The following is a 24679-nucleotide window of genomic DNA, read 5'->3' on the forward strand; positions in this document are numbered from 1 at the left end:
TCCTTTAGATGTCACTAGCAAAGCATATATATGTCCCTGCCCATGGAAGGGGCATTGGAATTCAATGATCTTTAAGGTCTTTTCCAACCCAAACTGTTCTGGGATATATGTGTTGGTGATAGGCAGTGATAAGGAACGTGCCCCAAACCCACTCTGGCTGTAACAGCACACGGCTAAACAGCCTGGTCAGCTTTTCCTCTTAAGCTCTTTGCTGAGAAACTTTCACCTTTCAAGAGAGAGGCTCTTGTGCGTCTGAACAGAACCTGCGTGACCAAAAAAGGAGATTTCCGTCCCTTACACAGACGGACAGTGTCTCTCTCCCTCACACACACACCTTGCACCTTCCTAAGCTGTTTCAGTCACCACTGGTGCTTTTGGAAGGGTTCAGTTCCATTTCAGTCAGGAGGAGCTGGTGAGGGGCTGGCTGTGCTGCTGCTACGTGAGCTGGTACCGTGCGTAGCATCTCTGCGGGATGGGTGAAGCTTGTGGCCTTAGACTTGGAGCCCCGTGTCAGGGAGATGGTTTGTCCAGACTGAATCCTCTGTCTATTTTTGCCAACACTCCAATGCAGATAGCAGCTCGCGTTTCCAAATGCATCCACGTCCCCTTTTTAGAGGCGACTGAGGCCCCTGAAATCTGCCTTTCAAACGCCTTTAGGTGCATCTGGATTTTCAGGCTTGAGTATTCGGCCAACTTAATTCTGTCTCTTTGGACTTTGGCAGAAATCATGAACCCTCTCTGACTCAACACTTTCAGTGTCTAACTTGAAATTTTGGCCCTAGAGGGCTGTTGTGGTTTGAGCTAAATTAGAGTCAGTTTTGTGACTAACTCAGTTGCTCTAAGTAACATCATTCTCCGAAAGCTTAACTGCACATTTTTGAGACAGCGTTCCTCGCTAAAACTGAGGGGGGAAGGGATTTGGCAGTCCAACTGCATGGTTTTAGCTGCTGAAATTAGCCAGGCTTGTGCTAAACTGTGACAGAGGCGTTGCCAGCGTTGCAGGTCCCTCCCGCCTCGTGCGCTGGGACGTGAGCATCCCAGGGTGGGACACGAGGGACCAGAGTCCTTAGCTGTGGAGGAGCAGAACTGCAGTGCACGGGGCTCCCCGTAGAGTAGCTTTCACTAAAATTTACTTAAATAAAAACTGAAAAAACAGTCGTGTTTCGATTTAGGAGGGGGAAGCAAAGCCTTTATTCTCACAATTACATTTCTCTTTACCTGCCAGTTACTAGAATTAAAGAGTAATTTAGAGGTTCAGAGGATCTCCATGAAGTATGAAATAACCCAGTCACCACTGTGTTTGGGGACCTCAAAGACAGGCAAGGAACCTGGATTGAGGCCATTAAGGTCATCTGGTTTTGTCTCACCAAAATCAAGTGGGTTTTGATGTCTAGTTAGTTGGTCAAGAACACTTTTAAATGAGAAAAAAAGACATTTATGCAGAAATTTAAGCCTCAGGTTTTATGGCTAACCCTTGGGAATGATTTTGCAACAGCTCACTGTCTCTCTTGTTTAGAGTGTCTGTCTCAAAATTATGTAGGCTCTTGATCTAGCCAACCTAACTGTATCTTTTTATTAAAGTTGCACTTCCTATGTTATTGGGTTTAATTTAATGCAAGCGAAATTGTGTCTAGGTGACATGATCTGACTGTGTTATGCAAAATCCTACATTATGACATTCCTCTCACACTAACTAAAAGCTTTGTTGCAACATATTAATATAGAAAGGGTTATTTGTTTTGCTAGTAATAAAGGCTGTATATTTGCTGTTTAGAACGAGTAATAAGGTTGACTTTTACACAACCTTGGGGAGAAAGTTGCTTTATTTATTTATTTTTGAAGAGTTAAAAATTAAAAATGCATCTCGTATATGTTCAGATGAGACGGGAGCGAAGGAGACTACATACAAATTCCATCAAATACAATTAGCATAATCAGAGGCTGGATGAGAGCCACAAATGATTGCACAAGGGGAAAAAAAAAGTAGTTCCTGGGATCTTGGTGCATTGCCTGAAGCTGAGCGGGACACGAAACAGTAGGAACTATTTTTACCCAAGGGCAATTTTTACTGATATTGCCCTTGCAAGCAGATCTTATTTTATTACTTTTATGGATTCCTTTTCTGCCCTAAACTTGTATACTGAATTATCTGTGAGGATAACTGTCAGAGTGGATTAAGATTAAATTAGAAACTAGATACCCCAAAACAACAACAACAAATATATCTCCTTCCTATGCACTTCAATTTTTTAGTTTAGTTTAGGATTGTTTGGGGCGGGGTGCCTTTTTTTTTTCCCTTAAGATGCACCAGGCTGCAGCTGCATAGACAGTATTTTCTTTTGAATCTTTTTACATTAAATTTTCTGCACAGATAATTTAACTTCCAGTATCCCATCTTCTTCGGTTTAGGGCATCATTCTCTTCATACAGTTCCTGGATTTCTTTCTTCGGCTTGTAATATAGCTGGATGATGTTCTTTGTCATTTTTTTTTCCTCTCTCCCTCTTTCTGCTGCAGTGCACACGGGGGCATAGTCAGAGAGTTTACAATGGCTTCTACCTTCTGCAGAGTGATGAGTAATTTAGACCACTTGTTATCCAGGGCTGCCAGACTCCAGCTTCTAACAGAGTCAATGGAGAGAAGTAGGCATGACACCTAGATTAGGTACCTGTATTACATCGTTTAACTGCTGCCCCTGGATCTTACCGAGTTAGTTATAATAACCCTATTGATGTTAGTAGGTAAAAGCTCAGCATTTAAGAATTCCCCCCATGCTGTACACAGAGTCTTTGCTTATCTGCAGGACAGTTTTTTCCCTGCCTGCTTCTTTCTTCCCGGCGGGTGCTTTTTTCTGTCACTTTGTGTCTCATCTCCTGTTTTCTCATCTCCGCTTACCTCCTTTCCACTCCCTGTGACACATGCAAATGCTACAGAACACATTCATACACTCATACTTTATTAGTCTTTCTCATATGCATTCTTTTTTTTTTTTTTTTTTTTTTGCTGAACTGGTTTGGTTGGCATTCTTTTTACATTTTAATGCAAAATATACTTAACGGTGTGTATTTAAAATTGCAGAATTGCAGTTGTTTAAACACTCCAAATGGCCCCTTTGGGAAGTGGGAGGAGTGCAGGGAATGCAGACGAAGGCAGCTGATGATGACTTGTGTTTAGCACGTCTTCCTTTGCCCGCAAAACCAGGTTTACAGGATTGATTAAACCACTTTCTGGCTCCGAGCAGCTTGCAACAGTTGCTTAATCTTTAAAACTAAACTAATTTTTTTTAAAAAATTGAAAACCAGTGTTTCCTCTCACTTTGTGCATTCAGAGATTCAGTTTTTGAGAAGCAAGATTGCAAGGACATACAGCTGGAAATAGGAGTTCGATCCCATCAGGGAAAGTTCCAATTTCTGTATATAGGAAAGATTTTTGGAGGTTTTAAAGTGTTTTAGTTACACTGTTCCTTCCCTCTGGTACTCTTTCAGTTGGGCTAATGCTACTGATGCCCCTGGGCTTACAGCTCGAGGTAAGATGCTGTGCTGGGCTTGTGACAGCTTTTCTAGACATGGAAATGTCACGAGTTTAAAACCTCCCATTTTATGCCCTATAGAGCTGTAAAGAGGAGTTTTATTCTACTGAGAAAGGCAGATTTTTAGTTTGCCGTTGGAGTTAGCTCTCCTGGATAGATCTGAAAGGGCTTGAACTCCCTGAAGCTGAGTATTGAAAAGCTGTAGACAGTCACATCTTATAGATACTTTACTTTAGTGAAATTGAAAAAAAAAAAACAAACCACAAAAAAAACCCTGAGACCTACCTGTCACAACCTCTGGTAAATAATTTAAATGTCCAAATTTACTCATGAAAGAGAGGAAATTAAAAGATGTCTCAAGATGGCTAGTTCCAGAGGCAGATAAAAAATATTTTAAAAAACTGCAGCAACAATATCTTCCACTTTTCACCTCTGGAAGAATCACATAGCTATTTAGGTAGTAACTGCTATCACAGAATCATAGAATCACAGAATGGTCGGGGGTAGAAGGGACCTCTGGAGGTCATTTAGTCCGATGCCTTTGCTAAAGCTGGGTCGCCTACAGCAGGTCGCACAGGAACGCATCCATGTGGGTTTTGAGTATCTCCAGAGAAGGAGACTCCACAACCTCCCTGGGCAGCCTGTTCCAGTGCTCTATCACCCTCACAGTAAAGATGTTTCTCCTCATGTTCAGGTGGAGCCTCCTGTGTTCCAGTTTGTGCCCGTTGCCCCTTGTGCTGTCGCTGGGCACCACTGATAAGAGTCTGCCCCCATCCTGTTGACCCTTGCTCTTTAGATATTTATAAGCATTGATAATCATAGAATCATAGAATCATAGAATAACCAGGTTGGAAGAGACCCACCGGATCATCGAGTCCAACCGTTCCTATCAAACACTAACCCATGACCCTTAGCACCTCGTCCACCCGTGCCTTAAACCCCTCCAGGGAAGGTGACTCAACCACCTCCCTGGGCAGCCTCTGCCAGTGCCCAATGACCCTTTCTGTGAAAAATTTTTTCCTAATGTCCAGATATAATATACAGAGAAATAATGTATTACAGGCAAAATATATACAGGGAAAGCTGTGTTCACTGCTCAAGTGTCTCTGGTTTGGTGCTGAGCGTGGCCGTGGTGCTGTGAAGCAACGTGGGACTTGATTAGAGAATTCCCACATCTCCCTGAAGCGGCAGGGGAATATTAGGCAGGCAAAAATGTAATTACTGGAGTTGAAATTGGACCAAGACAATGGAACTGACAGTATATTCTTGGAAAATGTACTCTTTGATCATAAATATCCATGAAGCAAGCTTGCCAACGGTATTGATTTTGGCAGTGGATTATCACTGACAGCCAGGATCTGCTGCCCTCCCGCTTTAAGCGCTGCCCTAACAGGTTTTTAGACAAACTGCCAGGGTTTTACATAGAGAATAACTCTCCAGGATATGTTCATCACATCATGGGTTCGCTGGCTGTGTTGGATTGACCACATGGGAAATATTGTACAGGCATTTAGTGCCAGGGCAGCGAATCCTACATATTTGGGATATGCTGGAGATAACACAGACTAATTACAGGTGCCCTACGTAATGTATCCAACCTCGCGGTGTTGGCAGCTCTGTGCAAGTTCCCATTCTCATCCTAAGGATAATCTTGCTCAGCCCCACTTCCATCATGAGCTTTGACCAAAACAAAGCATGAGCTAAGTCTGACCTTCGTGGTGGCTTTTTTTCCTTCAATATCTGCACCTGGGAGACAGTTGCTGGCTTTAGCAAATGTAAGACCTGTGTTTCAATAGCAAGTGCACTAGGTAATGATGATTGCATGCTGATGGTACTTTTATTCTTAAATGGAGTTCTGTATACTTATGAGGAGGGTATTGGTTAAAATAATGAGATAAAATTTGGAAAAGTGCAGAATAATACCTGCTTATCATCCAAATGATCTTTGTCTTTGGGTGAAAAATGCATTGAGATTGTGCCCTGATCCTCATCTGACAATTCTAAGTCCTACTGTAATACAAATAATAACCAGATATTTAGAACAGATAAGAATTTACTTTTGGATCCATTAGCATTTCTGTTAAATCTGACAAATGATTTAGAAAATCTATATGAATACAAAGTGCCTGCTCATCATATTTTGTGACAGCTGGGTGAATACTTGACATCTTTGTGCTCTTAAAAGAACATATGCAAAGACTCAATTTAATTTGTAGGGTTGAGGGAATTTATTTGCCTAATTTTGAGCCCACTAGCACATGATGGATTTGAAAGTTCAGTTCTAACAGGAGTATAATTGGGTTCTCATTTCACTTAGGAGAAAGCGTGATAGAAAGGGTGAGGAGAGAGACAGAGACATGGGAAAATAAAGAAAATGAAACTGAGAATACTCATGAAAGAAATTGCAATGAGGCTGAAAAAAAAAAAGAAATGTAGCAAGGCAGAGCATGAGAAAAAGGCCGCACATACAAATAAGATACACTTTGAGGGGGGCAGAACAGAAAAAATAATGCATTCTCAATCATAATGCCAAATGTCTTTTGGGCTGGAAAGAGCTGCTACTTTAAAGTATATTCACCGTGGTAGCTGAAAACAAAGATAAAATATTAAGTCTTTAAGTTGTGGGAAGGGAGAAAGGAATATTTCTCTAAATACTCTCTCAAGCTCAGTAAGAAAAGCAGCTCATCAAACGTTCAGTCCCACAAGGCGAGTCCTTCACTATCAGTATCAGCCGCAGGCTGTCCCCGTGTGCCGAAAGATGAGCCAGTGGAGAAGAAGGACAACCTGGCTGAGCAGAGAGCTTTGGCTGGAACTCAGGAAAAAAAGGAGGGTTGATGACCTTTGGAAGAAAGGGCAGGCCACTCAGGAGGACTACGAAGATGTTATGAGGGTTTTTATGCAGGGAGAAAATGAGAAGGGCCAAAGCCCAACTAGAACTTAATGTGGCTACTGCTGTAAAAGGCAATTAAATATGTTTCTGTAGGCACATAAGTAGCAAAAGGAGGGCTAAGGAGAATCTCCATTCTTCAGTGGATGCAGGGGAAACAGAGTGACAGAGGATGAGGAAAAGGCTGAGGTATTTAATGCCTTCTTTGCCTCAGTCTTTAACAGTAAGAAAGACCAGTTGTTCTCCAGGTACCCAGCCCATCAGCCAGAAGACAGAGATGGGGAGCAAAATGAAGCCCCTATAATCCAAGAGGATGTGGTCAGTGACCTACTACACCACTTATATACGCACAGATCTATGGGACTAATGAGATCCACCCAAGGGTACTGAAGGAACAAACGGAAGTGCTCGCCAAGCCACTTTCCATGATTTATCAGCAGTCCTGGCTAACTGGGTTGACTGGAGGTTAGCAAATACAATACCCATCTGCAAGAAGGGCCAGGAGAAGGATCCAGGGAACTATAGGTCTTTCTGTCTGACCTAGGTGCTAGGGAAGGTTATGGAACAGGTCATCTTGAGTGCCATCACATGTCATGTACAGGACAACTAGGGGATCAGACCCAGTCAGTGTGGGCTTATGAAAGGCAGGTCCTGCTTGAGTAACCTGATCTCCTTCTTCCGTGGACGAGGGGAAGGGCTGTGGATGTTGTCTACCTAGTAAAGCCTTTGGCACCTTTTTCCCAATGCTTTCTCCTCAAGAAACTGGCTACTCGTGGCTGGGACAGGTGTACTCTAAACTGGGTGAAGACCGGCTGCATGGCCAGACCCAGAGAGGTGTTAAGGAATCGAGTTAAATCCAGTTGATGGCCAGTTACAGGTGGTGTTCCTCAGGGCTTAGTGTTTTTTCTGACCATCAGAAGTAAGTCTGATGTCTCTAATGGTTTCATGTGGGACAAAGACCAACTAACACTTCTGAGGTCAGCTGTCAGTTGCCTAAGGAGTGAACTTGGTCTGTTCCCTGCATGCATGGAGAGTCTTAGGGTGATCGCAAAGGATTAAATCCTGCCAGGTGACAGATACGCATTCACGGGATGGACATGATGTCTCCTTACCTTTACTGGACAGCATATACCAAGAAACTGAAGTGATGCTGTACCAAGTGATAGGGAAGGAGTCTTCCCATACAACTCCTGCTTGCTTCCGTGAGAGACACGGGATGGGTGGGGCAGTTGATTTGGATCTGATCTGTTTACATGTACTTTGGCCTTTGCTCAGATTATGGACACACTCTGGTTTGTTTTTTTTCTTTTTTGAAAGCTGGGGTAACCTCTCTGCTTGAGCCTCTGACGCGTGGAGCGTGGTCGCTGGCCGTGTAGCTCTCATCTGTTGTGTTATTGAGGATGCTGCCTTGCAAGTGACACATCCACCGGTCCAATGTCCTCCCTTGTCCCACTTTAGTGTGTGTGGCCAGGATTCTCAAGCAGGACTGCCTGCCAGCATCCTAAAGCAGCTTTATTAAAAGCCCTTAAGGAATACTTCTCCCCATCCCTCAAGTTTATCTTTTAAATTATTCTCTTAGTGGGAAAAGAAAAGGGCAGGAACTGAGTTTGATTTCACTCTGTAACTCTCTGCATTTACATTTTCCTATCTGCTTCCAAATGAGCTGGCTTCTGATGTCCCCAGCCTTTCTTTTGCCTGGCTTTAGACACAAAGTCGCTTTGCAGCTGGTTACTAATGGGTCCAGCTGAACCAGCACGAGCACACGGCATTTGAAGGTACATCTCTGTTCGCTGCTGTAGGACCTTGTTGTCTGCTCAAGGCTTAGGTCAGTACACAGAAAATGGAAGTAATTTTCCTGTGATACTTGTATTTACTTTGATTTTTAGGTAAGAACTACATTTCCCGCTGTATCACTGGCAACTTTCATTAACGCTCCTTGTAGAACAGCAGCTTTTTCATCTTTGTGCCTTGCTAACATTGTAGAATTAAATGGGTTTTTCTCTCTTTTTGATTGTATCCTGATATTCTGTCGCCTTTTGATCTCTCTGTCGTACATAGACTGTAAACTCCTTCAGGTGCAGACTGCTGGGGTGGGGGGATGGGGGGGTTTGAGGGGGTATATTTTTTCTTTAGGGGGTGCCTACTACAGCAGAGCCCCAGACAACTGTGGTACAGTGAAATAATAGTGATAGTAATGATGATAATAATAGTAGCAGTAGCTTTTTATAATAGAAATAAAAATAAAAATAAAAATAAAAATAAAAATAAAAATAAAAATAAAAATAAAAATAAAATAAAAATAAAAATAAAAATAAAAATAAAAATTAAAAATAAAAATATTATTATTACTATTAGTACTATTAGTACTATTATTATTTCCACGTTGCCCTCTTGATACCTAGGAGAAACAATTTTGTTTAAAGTTTATTGAGAGCTCTAGGAAAAGCTAGAAATACCAACCTACAGACACACTGAATGGCCTGAAGTACTTATACATTTCTGACTTTATGCAGCAACTTCTGCTTAATCCGATCACTGGTTAATTTAATCGTGTTTCATTTGATTGGATCCCCTGGAACAAAATCATTTGTATTGTGTTTTAGTCTGATATTTCTGATCATTGTCTTTGTTAATTTGATCAGGATTGATTGAACCAGTCATTGAAAATAAATCACATAATTAATCAAATGCAGGATTAGAAAAGCAGATCCTCAGCTAGTCTGTTAGCTCTTACCTCTTGGGTTTTTTTCCCTCAGTACATGTAGTTTGGATTTCCTTTAGAAAGAAGCAGAGTTGAACATTTTTAATAGCTTCCATATTTAATTAGTGCAAGAGGAAAGATGTATATATAGGTATCTCTATATATGCATTTGTTTAATTGTTTATAAAGAATAGATTAGAATAGAATGGAATGGAATAAAATGGAATAAAATAGGAGTAGTTCAACTGGAAGTGACCTACAACAATCATCTGGTCCAACTTTGTATCTCCATTGAAAGTGTCCCACAAACTCTGTGACCCTTTCTGAGACAGGAGTGTTGGATAGCTATGGGGTGGAGGGTCTTGATTAATGGCTCGACTCTCTTAATGACTTAGTGATTTTAAGGGAATCTGCATGTGATCCACATTTGGATTTGGAACAGAGTCATCAATAAATATAAGAACCAAGATAAGGCTCTGTGCTTTGTTCTAGTAAGGGCTGGTTTGTCTGGTGTACAGTCAATGCTTGCCTGAAGCTAATGGTTACTCTGAAGACTGTACATGGGTGGGAAAGGAGATTCTGGATTTGCAGTAAAGATTATTTTGATCCCTTCCTCTTATGTTGAAAAGAAATTATCCTGTTTTCTTTTTTTGTTTGTTTCAAAGTAGGTGTTTGGTCCCCTTTTGACTCTTGCCTTATTCTGATCGATGCTTCTGACCAAAGTTGGCCATTTTGATCTGCACTGTTAGATATTTATAGATTTGTATTCTAATTGAAGCTTTATTACAGCAAGCCAAGGCTTTATTTATCTACTGGAGGCAATGGTTGCACAAAGAACAGCTAGAAGTCCCTTTGTCTTTCCTGAAAGCCACAGCAAGTTCAGCAGGGGACATGCTGCCTCTTAAGGGGTATTAAGTGCAAAGACCCTGGGCTGGTGTCCGTGGCAGGTCATCCCACGGGGTTAGGATGGCACTGTCTGCCCTACGCTCATCCTAGCAGAAATAGTAGCTTCTGATGAACCATGACCTGCAACAGCGGAGGAGGAGAATTAGGAAGATCAGATCATGACCTGCTGTTGTAGGTGTGGTATCCCTGTGAAAGGTCATTTAATTTTAGCTTGTCCTTCCCTACGTGGCTTACAGAACCAACCTGCATTAATTAGAACTCATAATAACCCCTCTCTCTCTCCCTGTCATGCTGAAGTTTTTTGAGTGGGAGATTATTTTTAGAAGTGGTTTACTTTGTGTTCACTTCCTAGGAATAAAGAAAGTAAAAGGTTTTACGGTTTTAGTAGCATATTTTTTTAAAAAAACATACATAATAGAGGATTTTCAAAAGCACAAAGTCTTTGGCCAAACATCCCGCCCTTACTGGATTTCCTCTTCTTAATTAGTCCAATGGCCTAAACTGGGCACCTAGAAGAATTTCATCTTAAGGGAATAAAAAGTAAAGGAATGTAAAGCAATTTATTGTTGAAGGAAGTCTAAGCAGAGTTTAATGTTGACGATATCCATTTATCCTTGGATGTCAAAGGACTATTTAGCATCACAAATTGCCATGAACAAAGTAGTATTGAAGGATCATCTGATTCACACCTCAAAAATTAGAATGGAGTGCCTGGAAACAATGGGTAGCACAGAATTAAATCGTAGAGTCACTGAGGTTAGAAAAGAACTTTTAAGATCTCTCAGTCTGACTGTCAGCCCAACACCACTGTGTCTAACAAACCACATCCCGAAGCGTCACGTCTACATGCTTTTTGAACCCCTTCAGGGATGGAGACTCCACCACTTCCCTTGGCAATGTAACACAATTTTGGCAGGCCTGCTAGTACCACTAGCCCCAGCTATACCATTATCTATTTTACTTTAAATTGTGTGGCTGTGGACAGCAAATAGGTCTAATAGCCATTTGCTAGATTTATAGCTTGGTATGCGATGTGTTTGCCATAAATCTTTTAGAAGAATGATGGGTGAGGCAGTTGAAGCATTCATGCTAGTCCACGAATCAGTTCTGCTGAAGGAAAACAGGAGAGCCGGGCAGCTTCCGACTGGTAGCATGGGGATACAGAAACAAAATCAGCAGGAATACTTCGATGTAAAACCTACAGAGCAGAAAAAATGGAGAAAACGGTGGCTGTTTTTCCAGAAAAAAAAACAACATATATTAGCTTTCTGTTGTAAATCAAATTAAATGACCACCCAACTGCCTGGACCTGCACTGAACTTCTTGTGTTATTAAAGCTATGAATCTGAATGGAAGTAAGGTTGCATCTTGAGACCTCATTCCCAAAAAGGATCTGCCAGTCATGTCTGATCAGAACAGCTTGGTGTATGTTTAGCTTCTTTTAAGAACCAACTGGGAGATTGATAGGTTCGAGCTGTTTTTGCACAGACTTGTTTAAGTCTTAAAATGCATTTTCATCTGTCTGCACAGGAAAAAAAGGATTTTAATAAGAACCATTGAGATACATGATTTTAGATTAAAAGGGAGTGCAGTGTAATTTTTTTTAGTATTTTTTACTGCAGAATACATTTGTGTTTCTCTCACATAACCCAAATTTTTAACAAGACCAGAGCAATTACAGCAATAGCCAGTTTTTAGATGTTATCTTGTGTGTAGGAAAAGGGATGGATTATTAAAGTGTATAGCCTCTTTGAGAGATGCAGCACTCTAATCCTGGTTTTCACATCTTAATTTTAGTAACTGCATAACTTACCTTCATAAGATGCTCTTAATTGAACATTTCAATAGAATTTGAATAAAGTTTAATATATCTGGGATTCCTCCTCCACTCCTTTAAAATATGATGTGAAATTTATTAGTCTTAATGTACATATCCCAGAGCTAATTGTTTTATCTTGTAAATCAGTTTCTCCTCATCTTTTATATGGCTTTTACTTTTGGATTTAAAGAATAAATAAGTTCTTGATTGAGAAGTCTTTGTTGTTTTGCAGTAGAAGAAGGGGGTAGCTTTATAAATGTAAAAGGATTTTTAGTTCTTTTTTAATTATTTACAAACGCTGAGTTAAAGGACAGCGGAGTTTAAATTATGCATTAAATTAGCATTTTACTGATGGAAGACTCTCAAAGAAAGCTGAAATTTTAAAATTGTTATGAGCCAAATTCAGCCACAATTTAATAGCTCAATTGATGTTGATGAACTTAAGGCAGTGATAAATCTGGACCTATGAGCTTATTTTTCTTTTTTGCTGTGAAAGGTAAGCATGCTGTTTCTACAGTACTGACTGTCCTTTTGTTTGAGAATTGACTGAGTATACTTTGATCCTTTTTTTAGAAAAAGAGTTCTCTGTTCTCCCTTAAAGAAAGCTTCCTGAGACCTGGATCATATTATGGAAACTAAAGTGAGCACACAAAAGTGCTTGTTAGAAAGTTAAATTTATGTGCAAACTAAATGTGCCCTTGATGATAGCCTTATTGATCAATCCAAGTTAATAAATCAGTAATATCATGCAGCACTGTTCAACACTCCCAGCCTTATCTTGAGTTTCTTTTGTTTCTTTTTTTTTTTTTTACGTGCCTGCTGTGTAGGCAGAGAACATGCACTTTCCTGCCACGAAGCGTGTACTACAATTGAAACACTGAATTCAGAGGGCTTGAATGTAAAATGTTGGCATCCAATACGACAAAAGGGAACTTTTATAGAAGTAACTTAATACTGGGCTTGCAGTAGTGACCCAGCTTTTATTTTATAAGTATTCCTTTCTTTATTTCTAGTGTTTTAGGCCCTGGTCCAGGTGAACTTCAGGGTGCTGTTTGGATAATTAAAAGAAATCCATGGGAAATACGGGACAAAAATGACTTTTGAACCCATCAATGGCCAGCATTTGCATTCAAGATAAATGTTTACTTTTCAAGCAGCCTGCCATTAGGTCATTCTTGAGTAGCTTTGTCAGTACACAAGGGTTGCATCCTTTGTACGCCCTTGGGATTCTGGTCTGACAAGCACTTATTCCATTATTACCCATATTTCCTTTTGCCCTCTGACAAAAAGCACTTATGATGAACTGGATTTATCTGCCTTTACCATGGGATGCCTGCAGGATCTCCGAGAGCCCTCTTCCATTGCGTAGTGCATGTTCTCTGTAGTACGTGCTGCCGCGTTGTTCCTGATGTTGCGTTTTCCTCCACTGGGAGATGGTTTTGCATTCGTAGCTTTGCTCTGATTTGGGGTTGATCTGCATGCTGACCGTGTTAGCAGAAGAGATTCTGCTCAGGCTAAAGTGGGGCTTCTGTGCTCGAACCCAGTGTCGTGCGCTGATGTCCCTGGTGTCCTGGAGCAGCAAGTGTCGCAGCCGGGACCTCGGTTCGATACCTCAGCTCCGTTCCCTGATGTTCTCGCTGAGAAACGAAGGCGGCTGGGTGAGTACCTGAGCCTCTGCTGGTGAAATTTGCCAAGACAGAATACAAAGTACCATTTTATGAAGTGCTCTCATCATTCCATGGTCCCGCACTCATTCCCACCTAATGCTGAGCACCTAACTGGAGCACTGGTATGAAAGCAGTGGTTGTCCTGGGCAGTGCAGCCACCAGAAAGAAACAGATACCACCTGTGGTCAATTCACAACCTTCTTCTATCTCATCTTTCTCCCCACTTTTCCATAACCTCATTCCTCCTGTTGCTTCCTCAGATCTGCAGCCGGTGTGGATAGGGAACCTTATAAAGTGTTAATGGAACAGTAGCAGTTGACCCATTCCCGGTAGGGGCTTATCTCCCCTTGCATTGTCAAACTTGGGAATTTGTCTGACTGCCTCATTTGGGAGGGTAACTGAGGCAGAAATACGAACGTCTTAGTCCAGGAAAGATGGGGTTGATGTTGGTGGGGGGAAGAAGCTGAGCATGCTCATACATCTGCCTTCTTAGCAGCCCACGAACTGGCTGGTGAGAAGCTCCGCTCTGCACAGAGCCGGGATAAGGGCTGGTAAAGTCAGTTGTGCTCTACCTGTCTGGGGCACGGACCCTGCTGCACTCAAGGGTTACTCCAAGGCTGTGTCATTAACCTCAAGGTGGGGGGTGTCTTTAAATCCTCTGAAAAACGGGAATGCATGCAGACTGTACCCCGCTGCTAAACCATGTGTCTCGCCTGGAGGCTATACCTCAGTGCCTCAGAGCTCACAGTGGCTGGTAGCTCGTCGCTGGATGGTGTTTAAGATGCTGATATTGAATTATTCTCTCCACTTGAGAGGGAACTAAGACTTCTTTTGTCTTTTATGCAGGATGGAAACATTTTTCCTATGAGCTAACTGTATCATTCTCTTTCTTGCTGCTCCCACATTAGCTTTGGAAAGAGAAAAACAACGCTGTGTCATCGCAGAATTGCCTGGTGATGGGAACTGTAAGGTAGATGAGTTCTCTCCACCCATGAGCAAGTTCTTGAATGAAGTTTTACTGCAGGACACCTCATTCTGTTCCTCTTGCAAGCTAGCCTGTCCACATCTTTTAGGATTTTAATACATTACAGTACAGCCCTCTCCTAAAACAACAGTTTTATTTCTGTAGCCCACCTCAACAACCAGTGCTAGGGGGATATTGCTGTCTTCACTGTATTGTTAAAAGCTCTGCATCTATCCTTAAGAGCTTCTTTCTCAGAATTATGCTTGGGATCCTGTCCAACACAGCATAGGGCTTCACCCCATATGAAGATCTGTGTGGTTGAGATTTTACATGCTTGCCTCATGCACACAAATAATACCTGTTTCATGCAATATTTAGTAGCGTGAACTATAAATTAGACCATAAACTCTTTGGTGCAGAGACCACTGAGCTTTTTAGAGCACCAGACACGTTCAGGTTTAAAATGCAACCAGGGCCACCAGTCATTACTTGTTAGAGCGAGGCATAGCTAAGAGCTTTAAAAGGAATTCCCTCATTAAATCGAAGTTGCTTTTACCCATGACAGGCCATAAAACCTGAATCCGTGGGAGGGAATGTTTGCCTCTATGCATGCGTGTGTCTTAGCCTTTTTATTTTCAATAGGAAGAGAAAATAGAGTGGGTTGCATATTGGATACATTATCTTAGTATTAAGCTGCCATTCCCAATCTCTTTTGGATAATTGGAACAGAGAATCGCTACTTCTCATCCATCACTTTAAATGAAGGCCTTAGTAAAATAATTTTGGTCGCTGGAAGCCACAAATAGGATCCCTCTATCCAGATTAGTTCTTTTTTGCTCATGAAACTGTTTGAATAGGTCTTAGCACTCTGAGCTGTAGCAGGATGCGTGTCAGCAGTTTTACAGGCCTTTGGGGAAATTGCTCAGATGTGTTTATAAGGACCTCCCAGGGAGCGTTCAGTGGTGTTGAGCCTGGGGAAAATTGTCTTGGAATTTTAGTTGTTGGATTTTGGTTGTTGTTGAGTTGGGTTTTTTTTAATTCCACTAGCATACTCTGTATTGCTGGTAGGAGTGCAGTAGATTTTATCTTTCCATCGAGGTCAAAAAGGTCTTACTAAAAGCACAGGTCTTATTTCATCAGTTTGTAAAGCTCTGGACTTGAAGTCAGGCTTAGGAGCAGCTATTCCTCCTGAAAACCTACTAGTAACCACGTAAACTGATGCAGTATAGACCAAATCACTAATTCCCAATCTTTAGCACCAGCTGATTGCTGTGAACTCACGAACTTTCTTGTGGATGTTCTACAAAGCCCCGCGAATCTGAAGGTTTTTAATGTTTTAATTTAATAAGGTTCAGTGGACCAGCTGTACACCAATTACTGTTGCCTATGGGCCATGGTTTATGACTGTTTGAGCTACAAAAAATCGACAACCTGGCAACTTGTCTGTGTTTGTCTCATGTAATTCTGAAATTGTTCCATCTTGCTCCTTTCTGCCTGTACATCTGTATTGCAGTTAATTTCCTTAAAATGGGGAGATTGCTCACTGCTGGAGTTCAAAGTGGCAGGCATGAGGTGAAACAGAGGCTTCAACTGAGAATTTTGGTTGTTCTTAATGGTTATTTCAACAAAAAAGAGGAAAAAAAACCCTCAAATTTGGATTTAGGGTACTCTATCTGTGACAAGGAGCACAGATTGAGCATTTTAGGGGTGCTACAAAGATGATGATGATTGCTTTAGTAATCTTTGTAGCCTGCCATGAATATCAAACAATTAAATAGCCAGCGCTGCTGGTGACTTGCCAGGCTTCAATGGACCTTTTAGAAACCTTCTTGTCTTTTCGTGTAAATAGGCTTTTGGCAGTATTTTAAAATGTATACCCAGCAGATTTTGTAATGCGTTTCCTTTTTTCATGTGTTCCATGTTTAATTCAAACAAGCATCTGACATGAAAGCTAAAGATAAAAGTGTAACAGTACAATTAGTTTCTGTGAAGTCTGCAGATCACTAATGGAACACATCTCTTCCCCCTGCACAACTAGCATAATACGGAGCATTTTTTGGTCATTTGTGTTGTACAGTAAAAGCAAATAGAGTGCTGCCATGTGCCTGAGCGCACGGACAGAAGGTTCCTCTGTTTGATAACGTTGGGAATAATTTGGCTTTCCAAATACACAAATCAGTAATTGCTGCAATCAGATCAGAGACGTGTAACACTTGTAATTTAACCCTTTGTGTATTAAGATAAATCACATCACAGATCACAACTATATATACATTAAAAAAAAGTTCACTAAGTCATTTTTTTCTGTTTCTACCACCATTATTGTATTAACTGTGTTTCATGAACATCTGCTTTGATTTCATACCAGCTAATCTCTAGCTCTTTCTGATGAAATAAAGGCAAGCTCAGGAGTGGAGTTTGAAAGCGATGTGCTGCATTTAAATCCACTGAGCCTCTAAGAAGCAGGGTTTGTGAGCATATTAGTGAAAAAAGATTTTGAAAAAAATAGCATTTTTTGGAACTGGAGGAGTAGTATTGATTGACAGCAAACCTCCTTCCCCTTTATGGATGCTCAGTCTGGTATTTAGATTTAGATTCGGGTGCAAACTCCACCAGTTTCAAATGTGTCTGATCTGGTGCTCTAGTTTTTTTGGAGAGCAAGCTTTCCATTGCAAAATAGGCAATGGGATTTTTGTAGGATTTAGGAGAGCTGTGTCACGTACTCCCTTTCTTACCCATTCTCTACAGAGCATATGGGTTCCTTTAAAATTATAGCATGTGTGTGGTTCTGTATTACTTAAGGTACAGGATTTTTTTTTTCTTTATTTAGATTGACACTGTTTTAAAGCAGCTTGGAGATGTAACAAAGTTACACAAGATGCTGCACATCTTGACAATGCCACACAATAATGAGAATATGTATTTCAAACCCACTTACAAGACTTAGTTCATTCAACAAAGAAATGCAACAAACAGATGCCACATGTGGAACTCGAGTGGCATGATTTGAGTCTTGAATACTCCTGTCCATCTTTGATGATTCATAAAAGTGTTCCGTTCACTATACTGCATTTGCTGTTTTCTAAAGCTTTGTTTGAAATAAATGATAATCTTTCTGGGGGAAGTATCTTAGCTGATTTATAGGCAGAGAATGCTGGTTGTGCTTTTTTTTTTTTTTCCTTTTACTGCAAAGTGCTTAGGCTACTGTTAAAAGTTTAGCTAGATCCAAAAGGATACTGCTAACATGAACTAGTAAACCACCAACAGTGTTATATCCTCTTGTGTCAATGATCTTCACAATGTAAAAACTAAAGGTTTTCAGATTAAGCCTTTTCTCAGAGTAGTTTATAAATATAAAGCATTTTTTTCTTCCCTTCCTGCCCTTTCCTTGCCATGAAAACAAGAGAAGCAATCTTGAAGCTCCTGCTTGTCTGCACATCTTCTCTTTTTGCCTTTCCTGAATCATTTTTATTTCAACTGCAAAAGTTATAGAAGGTCTGAAAAGTTAAGAAAATGAAAATGATGGAGGCTGAAGAAAATCTGATCTGCATCTTGAGAAGAAGAAAAATTAATTTGGACACAAGCTGAAAATTCTCACTTCCAGATTCCATAACAAAAAAAAAAAGGATGTTAAGAATCGTTTTTCCCGGTTGACCATCTGCATTTAACAAAATACAGGATTTCTAGTGGGGAAAGTATTTCCTTTGTGGCTTCTGGGAGCAAAGGGAGCAGCAGAGCAAAAAACCTACCCTCCATCAAGATCTGCATCCAAGACTCCTGACTTCCAGAGCCCAGGGAGATGCCAGTGGGGCAGAAGGGAGGGCAGGAGGAAGCCACTGAATGCAGGAACTTCCAGTGGATTTAAAAGAGCTGAGGAATGACTGATGGGCTTGGGAAGGTGTGCATGTATTTGTAGAGGGCAGAAATGGGTTTGATAATGACTTCTTTTCATGGGGTGACCGAGGTACTGGTGACGGGGAAAAAAGGCTGCTGGTGTTGACAGGATTTCATTGGTACTACGTGACCCAGGGCATTTATGGAGCCACTGTACCCCCGTCTCAGAGCTAAATTACTTCCCAGATGTAAGTCAAACAAGCAATCGCTCAGACTGGTCTCCTGTTCTTTATGGCTTCAGTTCTCAATACTCATTCAGCAATAGGCAGCTGGTTCCGTTTTCTTGGTTTAGAGGTTCTGACACCAGTAAAAACAGAAAACCAAACCAAAACAAAAAAAACTTTTAATCTTCCAGCAATGCAATACACTGCCAAGTTAAATAAATGAGACCTGTTGGAGCAGCCTTGTTTTCTACAGGCCTTTTTCTCAGCAAAGGGATGGTTGTTTGCGAGCAACCCCTGAAGCTGCAGGGGGGGCTGGCTAAGCCTTTAAATTTCACGCGATGGTTTCTTTATCAAGAAGTCTCTTTCAGATCATATCCCCTTTGATGATTAGTCAGCCCCGATACTTCCCCTACTTTACAGTTATTTTAACATCTCTGAAGAACTGCCAACATACCGACTTTAGCGGCCAATGACTGTTATGCTGCTTTTTTTTATTGGCATTCAATTTTAAGGGTTGACAGACAGTAAATACTAAGATTTCTCTTTACTGCTCTACAGCAATTTGTCCTATGGTTGTAAATAAGTCTCTCTTGTTCTGCCTTCTGCTAAACAAAACTCACCATTTTTGGAAGTCTGAGCAAATGGAATTGTCACGTTTTATGTAAGCTATGACTGAATGGTTATTACCATATGTGGTGGGTTTGGTTTTTTTTTCAAGGTGAAAGAAGCAACTTATTTCTGAAAATGCTAGTTTGATGTGGATTTTTTTTTTTAAATGTGGATCTATTCAATCTCCTGAAATATTTTTTTTCAAATATATTGTGTTTTCCATACAGACATGTCATGCAAGCCTGGAGGAGAATAATATTTAAGATTTTAGGATATCCTCTTGGACTATAACAAACAAACAAACAAGCAAGCTACTAGCTATGAGGAACAGTAATTATTCCCAACAGTCTAAACTCTTCTTATTCTGTATTTTTCTTTCTCTCTGCTAGACGCCTTGCATTTCCAAGACTGAAAATCAGCCTCAAGGACTTGCAACAAGCGTCAGGTGGGGACAGACACCCATCAATCAGTCCACGCCCTGGGACACTGATGAGCCTCCATCTAAACAGATGAGGGAGAATGAAAACCCAGGTATGTTTCTAATCTTATTTGTAATTCTACAAGGAAAAATAATTCAAAGGAAATTCAATGCATTATCTCCATTTACTTCCACAAATTAGACTTCATTGTGAGCCTGTTCTTTATTCTTTAGCAGCATTTTTCGCTCGTTGTAAAGACCCCTCAAGTTTCTTCTGTGCTGGGGCTAATATAAATGTATTAAAATGCCTGCAAGTTCATTAGAGTGCTTTTTTTTTCTTCTCTGCCTTCACTAGAGGAAAAGGCACTCTGTAATACTTTAAGACCTCTTTTATGTCCAGAACTACCTGAAATGATTTCCAGCTTCCAGACACATATCATACATTGTGCTACTATGCCAGACACCTAATTACAATCTCTTTGTAGTGGCTGGAGCACCATTATTATACACAGAGTGTTTGTCAGGGAGCCATGAAAGCACGGTGGGGAAAGAGGTTAATTTTCTTGGAAGCGTGCGCTTAAGCTGCATAAAGCGCAAAATACATAAAACCGCAAACATGCCGCGTGTCACCTGATGAGTATTTTAACAATTGTACTCACATCGCCGTAGCAATTTTATGCACTTATGGGTTGGGAACAGTTCCAGACCCTGAACCGCTTTAGAGACCATGAAGGAGAAGGGCGCGTCATTGCGGTTCAGTAGCATACGTGGGTGCAGGAGGGAGAGGCGAGGGTGGGGTGTTTCTCTCTGGTCTCCCCCTTGCTGAGCTCACTGCGTTGCCGGCCTTCCTTCGTGCCGCAGGTGCAGCACCTTGGGTCACCACGGTGGCGGCAGGCAGCCAGCCCGCCCTCATCACGCACTCCTACGGGATGACACAGCCACCCACCTTCAGCCCGGCCGCCAACGTCCAGGCTCCCGTCATCGGCGTCACGCCCTCCCTCCCTCCGCACGTCACCCCGCAGCTCCCGCTGATGCCGACCCACTACCAGCTGCAGCCGCAGCCCTCCCAGCCCCTCAGCAACATGGTGGTCAACCTCCAGAGCCAACCCTTGTACACCAACAGCCAACCCCTCAGCATGTCCTCCATGAGCGGCGTGGGTCCGGTCGCCCACCCAGGCCCCGGAGCGGTGGGCAACGGCCATCTGGCCTGCCCCATGCTGCCACCGCCGCCGCCAGCCCTGCCCTCGGCCGCCCTGCCCAGCAGCGCGCCCGCCACCAACGGGCAGGCGGCCGCCCCGCTGCCCCCCAACGCGGCGGGGGGGCCAGACAACACCAACGGGGTGCAGATGCTGCGGACGATCGGCGTGGGGAAGTACGAGTTCACAGACCCCTGGCACCCCAAAGGTAAGGCGAGCCGGCTTGGTCCCCTGGGGCGCGTGGGACGGGGCGGGCAAGGGGGCTGAGGATGGTGGCGAATCTCTGGGCTTCCCCGCCGCTCTCTTCAGGTCCGCTGGCCCAGCTCCAGTGTCTGTTTTCATGCTTCTCTTTAATGCGTAGCTTTTATGAGTTAATGACCACAAAAAGTAGCGCGTTAGGAAGAAGGAGGATGAGCTATGGGTGTATTTTGTAGTGAAAAACAGCTTTCGAGCCCGTCAGATGAGCCGATGCTCCTGATGGTAGAGTGACCATCATCCTGTGCCCCTCCCTTTGAAACACGCACCCATGTTTCCATCCAACCACTTCCCTTCTGGCTTCGGTTGTGCTTTAGTCACGACACTAGCCTCCTTCTTCAACCATCGTCTTTCCCCCGTCTAGTAGGAATCCAAGCCAAATGCAAGTAGCCCTGCTGACTGAAGCTGAACAGCCCAAAATGTTCAACATTAAGGGAAAAACTCTTCATTACCAGCTTCATTGAGCTCAAATGCTGCAAAACACTCTGAATAGTCATGAGCGTTCCTGAGAGGTTGACCTTTTCTGATAAGTAGTTTCTAAATGAGCTACACCATTGGGTCACGTTGGAGTGTTATTTCCAAGTGTCTATCTCTAAACACTTCAAAAATACCTACCTTCTGTGTACTTAGTTTCTGATTTCGTTTTCAGAGTTTTCCCTGCCTCCCCTAAAAATCATGGCTCTGCCACGTGTGCAGGTAAAGCAAAATGTGGCTTACGGAAATACAAATGCAAACCTATCAGGAAAATCAATTCAATTGATTTTTAAAAAAAAACACCCCAAAGGCTTCATTAAGTCTGTGATATTTTATGTATACATTTGTATTCAGACACAATCCATGTGTAAATTATTTACTTGCCACAAGCTATTAAGTTCTATTGTGTAGCTCTGTATTAAAGACAAGGAATCTCTATTAAAAATGATTAGTCCAATAACTCTTCCTGCTCATTACGTAAATTGTACTTCGGTATGTGCAAAACCTTACCAAACACCTCTTGAAAGGGATTTCAGGCACAAGCTCAGCAGTACTTTTCTAAAGCTAAATATTCAGACTGGTTTTAAATTTTCAAGTCCAAGGCCCAAATATGATGAGAACACTTGCAGAGTGTTGAGCTTCTGAATTTTTCTTTAAGATCTAGATGGTCTTTAAATGATACCAACCCGGTCAGGTAGCCAAAAGTTCACCAAGGGTTGCATCATAAGAAAGCAAGTTGCAAATCCTTGATTTTGTAGGAGAAAAGGAAGAGATTTATGCTCTAATCCTGGTAAACTGAGATGCAGTGGTTTTACTGGGTGTCTCTCCTCTCCATGGAAGCTCTTTGTCTTCTAAAAGGCATCATCTCCACTTTTCATATCCACCTATCCCAATTTACCACACCGGGTACTCGGATACGTGATCAAATTAACACCATTTAAAGGATTACTTGGTGTCATTGGAGACGTGCAAATAAACAATACAAGGAAAAACACATAAGCTTAAACCACTTTTGCTGTGGTAATTTGATCACATATCTGAGCCCTAGTGACACTAACCTAGTGAGACAAATGAGCACGTCAGTGGCTGTACACTTCAGGTTAGGAACACTCTTAAATGCCTTGCATACTTAGGGCCAGTAGTGTCAGCTGTTATTTACTCTTCCTCCATCAATTAACCTTCAGCGTATCCCTGGCTAGCAGCTGAAGTAAACTTCAAATCAAAGACTAAGTAAAAAGATCGTAAAATATTTAATCAATCTTTTAATATTTGATTTGCAAAGCCCTAATCAGCATTCTTGCTTAAACTACTCTAAGCCCTAGTCTAGTCTAATTGTCCGAGCACCACTGAGCGCAGTCAGCTGAGAAGATGTTCATTAAGGTGAGGAGGAGTGTTTCTTGCTAGAGTACGCCAGGCATGCCCCTCCTGGGTCTGGTCTGGCATTTGGAAACCTTTGTACCTAGGAGAATAGTAAAACAAGCCGTATTTCTAATCCATGGCAACTGCTGACACATTAGCAGTACTGCACGTTATCAGTTGCAAGATATACAACTGTTTTCCCAGGGATTGGCTACCTTCTCCGTGACCATCAGCTATTGAGTTATTCCTGTTCCTGTAGTGGTTAAAAAACAAAACAAATGTGAAATAACAATGCATATACAAATAGGTCTCATAAGCAGGACCTATTTTATAGAGAAGAAGTAATCTCTTCCTCCATTTCCAATCTTAAAAGCCCTTACATCTAAAGCTATAGTTCTTGTCAAACCTAAAGTCAGGAAAAGTATATGTTGGGTTTGATTGTTTTGAATGATCTTTGCATAAGAGAGAAAAAAAATCAGGAAAGAGGAGACAACTGGGTGTCTAATCAGACCTTAAAACCTCGCTAAGATAAAATTCTTAATATAAACTCTGTGGATTTCAATGAGGCGCCATTTTCAAATTATTTTTTTGTTTTAATTTCTGCCCAAGGGATTCCAGTCTCTAAAGCCTGGCTGATTTCAGAGTCTTATGTGATAGGCGCCTTTTTTTCTCCAGGAAGGAATGGAAACTATGAGACAGTACTGAGCTGTTCAAATATACAAGTTCAAACTAGTTCTCTACAAGTTTCATTTAAATATTCTCTCGCTTTTTTGGAGAACCTTGGCCAGTATTATAATAAGAGCCACCACTAATGGCCTTAAGATCTATCTCATTATCCTGAGATACTCTGTATTATTATTTCACTTGACAATCCAGTCTTGTACAGGTTTGAATAATTATCCAGCTATCCCTTAAGTGAAAGAGCAGCTCTTGCTGGTTAATATGATAGGTTTTCTTATATTTTTAGACTTTATTAGGGACCTGATTTGAAACATCACGTTTTATTTCCCGTAATTATCTTTTATTTGGCTGTGTACATGTTTGGGCCAGGTTACACTGTACTTATGCAGAACTAGGTTTCTTACATAACTGTTTATAAACAAAAGTAAACAAATAAGTTGTCAAAAGTTAAAGGCACTGCTGGTATGTAATCTCATTTGCAATAGGTCAAGAGATCTCACTTACGTGACTCAAAGAGTCAAGTAATTTCAGTGACTCTGCAAAAAAAATACATCCTGATAACAAGAATCATGATATAAAACAGATATGTCACTCTCTTTACAGTGTCGCAGCTAATTCCTACCTAACTCCATTGAAACTACTTACAAGGAAATAATCTTTGCATGGATTAGAGAATTTGCTTGGTCTGGATGGGTTACATTCTGTGAAGGGATTTTTTAATTGCTTCTGTAATATGTTAAATACAAATGTTAAGTTTAGCTGCGTGATCCATTTACTTAGTGAATTTGTAAAGCAGTCACATTATGAGAGACATAAATAAAGTTTTGAAGTAATTACTGCTTTTAGCAATGTGTGAAGAACAGTAGAGCTGCCTTATGAAATGCATGGGATTTTTTACCATACGCAATCAACAGCAATTTTGAGGAGTATCTGATTTAGCCTGTAATTGCCCTTTGGATAGGATTTTTGCCAAATACTCCTAGCTGACTTCAAAAGCCATGTCACCTTAACACAGACACGTAACCTCATATTTTAGAACAGAAACAGCCCTTGTTTTCTATCCGTGTCCTAAGCCTTGCTCTGTAATCCAAAGATGAAGTGCCAGGGGAATTAATAAAGTAGAATATTCAGAACCATGAAGAAGTTTATTGTGATCA

At 41.4% G+C, this 24679-nt stretch overlaps 1 protein-coding gene across 2 annotated transcripts in view; it reads left to right on the forward strand.

Moving 5' to 3' along the window:
• The window catches only part of KLHL29 (kelch like family member 29), a 406051-nt gene that overhangs the window by 243890 nt on the left and 137482 nt on the right, over positions 1-24679 (forward strand). The window contains exons 4-6 of one of the 2 annotated variants that reach the window (XM_069850743.1): positions 13386-13499; positions 19529-19670; positions 20419-20961. In XM_069850743.1, the coding sequence (XP_069706844.1) occupies positions 13386-13499; positions 19529-19670; positions 20419-20961 (799 nt within the window). The remainder of the gene's footprint in view (positions 1-13385; positions 13500-19528; positions 19671-20418; positions 20962-24679) is intronic. The other variant, XM_069850744.1, reaches the window with a different exon arrangement.

Source organism: Phaenicophaeus curvirostris, chromosome 2, assembly GCF_032191515.1.
Source record: "Phaenicophaeus curvirostris isolate KB17595 chromosome 2, BPBGC_Pcur_1.0, whole genome shotgun sequence".
Lineage (NCBI taxonomy): Eukaryota > Metazoa > Chordata > Aves > Cuculiformes > Cuculidae > Phaenicophaeus > Phaenicophaeus curvirostris.